The 3,824-nt window shown below is 49.5% G+C and overlaps 1 protein-coding gene across 1 annotated transcript; it reads left to right on the forward strand.

Moving 5' to 3' along the window:
- Positions 1–458: 458 nt before the first annotated feature.
- FICD (FIC domain containing) lies at positions 459–2,999 on the forward strand. The gene is made up of 2 exons (XM_009704575.1): positions 459–804; positions 1,753–2,999. Exons 1-2 carry the CDS (start codon positions 513–515, stop codon positions 2,826–2,828), a joined length of 1,368 nt encoding a protein of 455 aa, XP_009702877.1. The 5' UTR covers positions 459–512; the 3' UTR covers positions 2,829–2,999.
- The last annotated feature ends 825 nt before the right edge of the window (positions 3,000–3,824 follow it).

The raw sequence follows: 3,824 nt of genomic DNA on the forward strand, positions 1-3,824 counted from the left end.
GGGGAACATGGGGGTCTGGGGAGGGATTTCCACACCGATAGGACACGCAAGAGCCTGGAGCCTCTGGCTTCGGAGGTCGCAGGCCTGGAGGAGGGCTGGGAGCTGAGGGAGGAGATGGGTAGCTGTGCCATACGTGTACGGGACAGAGCTGCTTCATCCCTGCAGAGCCGGCTGGCAGAGCCCGGTGCCCGCGCTGCTCATGGGCATCAACGTCTCCTCATGCAGCTGCTGTCACGTTAACACATAGCGGATCCCATAAGGATTTTTGTTGTGCTGAATACCTCATACGTCCTGCCCTGATGTGCTTAGAGGTGGCAGGGAAAGGTGGGTGCTTGGGATAACCCCTAATAAGTGTGACAGAAACCCAGAGCACAGATGCTCAAGTCCACTCAGGTTCCGTGTCTCCAGCACCACGCCTGCCCCCTGACATGGAGCTCTGGCTAAAGCTGTTTCTGTTCCCAGGTGGGAGCAGTGGGAAAGGAGATGTTCCTCGTGTCTGCGCTGGAAGCAGGATGAATCTCATGTCTATGGCGACAGATCCTGAGTTGAAATGGATAACCCTGTGGGTCCGCATCAGGTGGGCAGCCGTGCTCATGCTCCTCCTGGGCTCGCTTGTGATGCTGCTGCTCCCGCTGGCTGCTGTGGAAGATCAGTGCCACGCAGTGCTCAAAGGACTCTCCTTCCTGAAAAGTAAACTGGGCACAGGCTCCTCAGGAGTCACCAGATACACAGGACAAACAACCGGACTGAGCGTGACCTCCAATGGGCTGGAGCTGCTGGTGCTCAAAGGCAAAGCCTCCCCAGGTAAGGGTCTTCCCCGGGTGGGTGCAGGGGTAACAGCTGAGTTGCTGTATAATAACAACCCGGATCTGGAGATCCGCACCCCCTACCTGATGATCTCCTGTACCCCGTAATGGTAACGAACTCTCACTGCCTGACTGCCAATTAATGTCAGCTGTAAATGACCCAGAGGTCAGAGGTGCCATCACCAGCCTGGCTGTCAGCAGCAGCCCGACTGCATTCCATCGCCCTGCCCGGCAGAAGGGCCATGCGCTGGCCTTCTCTCAGCGCTGCTTTGTCTCTCAGAAGTTTTTTTCCTCATGCTTTCAGTACTAGTAAGTTCTGTTAAGGTAACTGAATACAGAGTGGTGTTTTAATCCACAGTAACCTGGGATACACGGCATAAATCCTGAAATTCTGGCCATCACAGAACAGCCTTTCTGGCAATGACAGGCTGCTGTCATTGCCTTTATTGGCCAGAACATTGATTTGGAAAACATTCAAAGGAGTCATTACAATTCCAGCACTGTATCTTTGTTTGCATTAAAGCTATTATTGCTGGGAAAATGATACGGATAGAAGTGCTGTTAGCAGCTGTGGGCTGTGCCTCTAACAAGAGAACTGGCATTATTGCCAAGAGAACGTATGTAAGACTCTGGGTCCTCCCACACAAAGCAGCCTGGTGGCTAAAGCAAGTTTTGCCGGGATGGCTGCACGCCTGTGGCCAGCTTGAGCCATGCTGCTCGCAGATCCTGCCTCGCTACGCTGCCTGCCAGGAACAGCTCTGCTGCTGTGTACTTGGCCTGTAAACGTGGCATAAGCCTCTGCATGTGTAGCCCGGCAAAGGCTGGAATCCAAGTTCTTTGTTACAGTTCTTACAGACTGGCTTTATTTCATTTTTATGTGATGGTCTTCAAAGGTTTTCAGTACAACTCACTACCCTGTTATCTAACTGTTGGTGTTGCATTTCAGAAGTGAAGTTAGAAGCCAAAGCGGCTCTGAATCAAGCCCTCGAAATGAAGCGCCAAGGAAAGCGGGAGAAAGCCCACAAACTCTTCGTGTATGCCCTCAAAATCGACCCTGATTATGTGGATGCCCTAAATGAATTTGGTATCTTTTCTGAAGAGGAAAAAGACATTCTTCAAGCCGACTATTTGTACTCCAAAGCACTAACCATTTCTCCCTGCAACGAGAAGGCTTTGATCAATCGGGACCGGACGCTACCTTTAGTTGAAGAGATAGATCAGAGGTATTTTAGCATTATTGACAGCAAGGTTAAAAAAGTGATGGCAATCCCCAAAGGCAACTCTGCCCTGCGCCGAGTGATGGAGGAGTCCTATTACCACCACATCTACCACACAGTTGCTATTGAAGGAAACACTCTGACGCTGTCAGAAATACGACACATCATTGAGACCAGATACGCCGTTCCTGGAAAAAGCTTAGTGGAGCAGAACGAGGTGATTGGCATGCACGCAGCTTTGAAATATGTCAATACCACGCTGGTATCGCGGATAGGCTCCGTAACCATCAGTGATATCTTGGAGATACACCGGAGAGTGCTGGGCTATGCCGACCCAGTGGAGGCAGGGCGGTTCAGGACTACTCAGGTGTTTGTAGGACATCACATACCACCGCATCCCCAAGATGTTGAGAAACAGATGCAGGAGTTTGTGCAGTGGATTAACTCAGAAGATGCCATGAGCTTGCACCCTGTGGAATTTGCTGCATTAGCTCACTACAAGTTGGTTTACATCCATCCATTTGTAGATGGCAACGGAAGGACCTCGCGCCTGCTGATGAACCTCATCCTAATGCAGGCAGGCTACCCGCCCATCACAATCCGCAAGGAGCAACGGGCCGAGTATTATCACGTCTTAGAAGTAGCCAATGAGGGCGACGTGAGGCCTTTCATACGCTTCATTGCCAAGTGTACTGAGACAACTCTGGACATGTTGCTCATTGCCACCACAGAATACTCGGTGGGCTTACCTGAAGCAGATGGCAGCGCTGCTGGATGCAAACAAACAATCCCCGTCAAGACTTGAGGGTTGTGGACTTTTGGGAGCCAATGAACACGTGGGAGAACAGAACACCCAAGCCACTCAGTATTCCTGCCGGGAAATAACTCGACAGGACGTGTCACTCTTTAGCATTTCATTTATTTAAAGTGTCTTACATTTGCTTAAATTAATATAATTTATTTATGTACATTATGCTAAGCTGAAATGTGAACTGTTGATGTTGACTGTGCACTATAACTTGCTTGTGCTACTGGAAGGAGGTGGGGAGAGGTGTCGGGGGGCTCAACAAGCTGAAGGAGAATTTAGTATCTCCTTAAAATTAAGCTTCGAGAAGCTACTTCAATCACAGCTCTTCACCTAGTCAGTCAACTGCATTGTCTTACCTTGTCAAGGAACTGCTAGGTAAGACAAAGTCTTAACCGAGTTGTTACTTTTTTGTTACCTCTTCCCTGCTGTTCAAAAAGAACCAAAACCCACCCCCAAAATGCAACCGTTGCAGCAACAGCACTCTCCCAGCCGTGTTAATCAGACTCTCTCCTGTCAGTCATACAGGTTTGACAGGTACCAATCAGGAGGGAGGCTAAACTCCAGTTCAGCAAAGGCATCTCTCCCCTCCCATTTCTCTTTTCAGTAGCACTTTGCACGTTTACTTTCAGTTGCCTTTCCTAGGGTGAGTTTTGTACAACAAGCAGGAAGTATTTGGTTTAAGATTACAGATGATGTGACCGGAACAAAAGAAGAAACGCTCTCTGACTTATTTCACTGAACTGTGAGGTGCTTTTGCCAGACTTCAGACAGAAGGACTAGAGTGCTCCGAGGCCTTGCCTCGGACCCCACCTCATCCAGCAGGATCCCTGGGAAACTGCAACTGTCCTTACATATTTCAGTTCAGGGTTTGACAAGAGCTTGCTTCCGCAAAGCTGGGGGCAGAAAAGGTTATTACACATAACCATGAGAAAACCTTTATCAGTTGTGCCAATCTGGTAGGAATGTGTATAGCAAGTCTGCCCAAAACTTAAG

Source organism: Cariama cristata, unplaced genomic scaffold (assembly GCF_000690535.1).
Source record: "Cariama cristata isolate BGI_N322 unplaced genomic scaffold, ASM69053v1 scaffold39247, whole genome shotgun sequence".
In the NCBI taxonomy this organism is placed as follows: Eukaryota; Metazoa; Chordata; class Aves; order Cariamiformes; family Cariamidae; genus Cariama; species Cariama cristata.

What these genes read in the sequence shown, in the direction of transcription:
- FICD (XM_009704575.1), top strand. Translation starts at nt 513, where the DNA reads ATGAATCTCATGTCTATGGCGACAGATCCTGAGTTGAAATGGATAACC. An exon ending in CAAAGGCAAAGCCTCCCCAG is followed by an intron (nt 805 to 1,752) that starts GTAAGGGTCTTC and finishes GTTGCATTTCAG; the next exon opens with AAGTGAAGTTAGAAGCCAAA.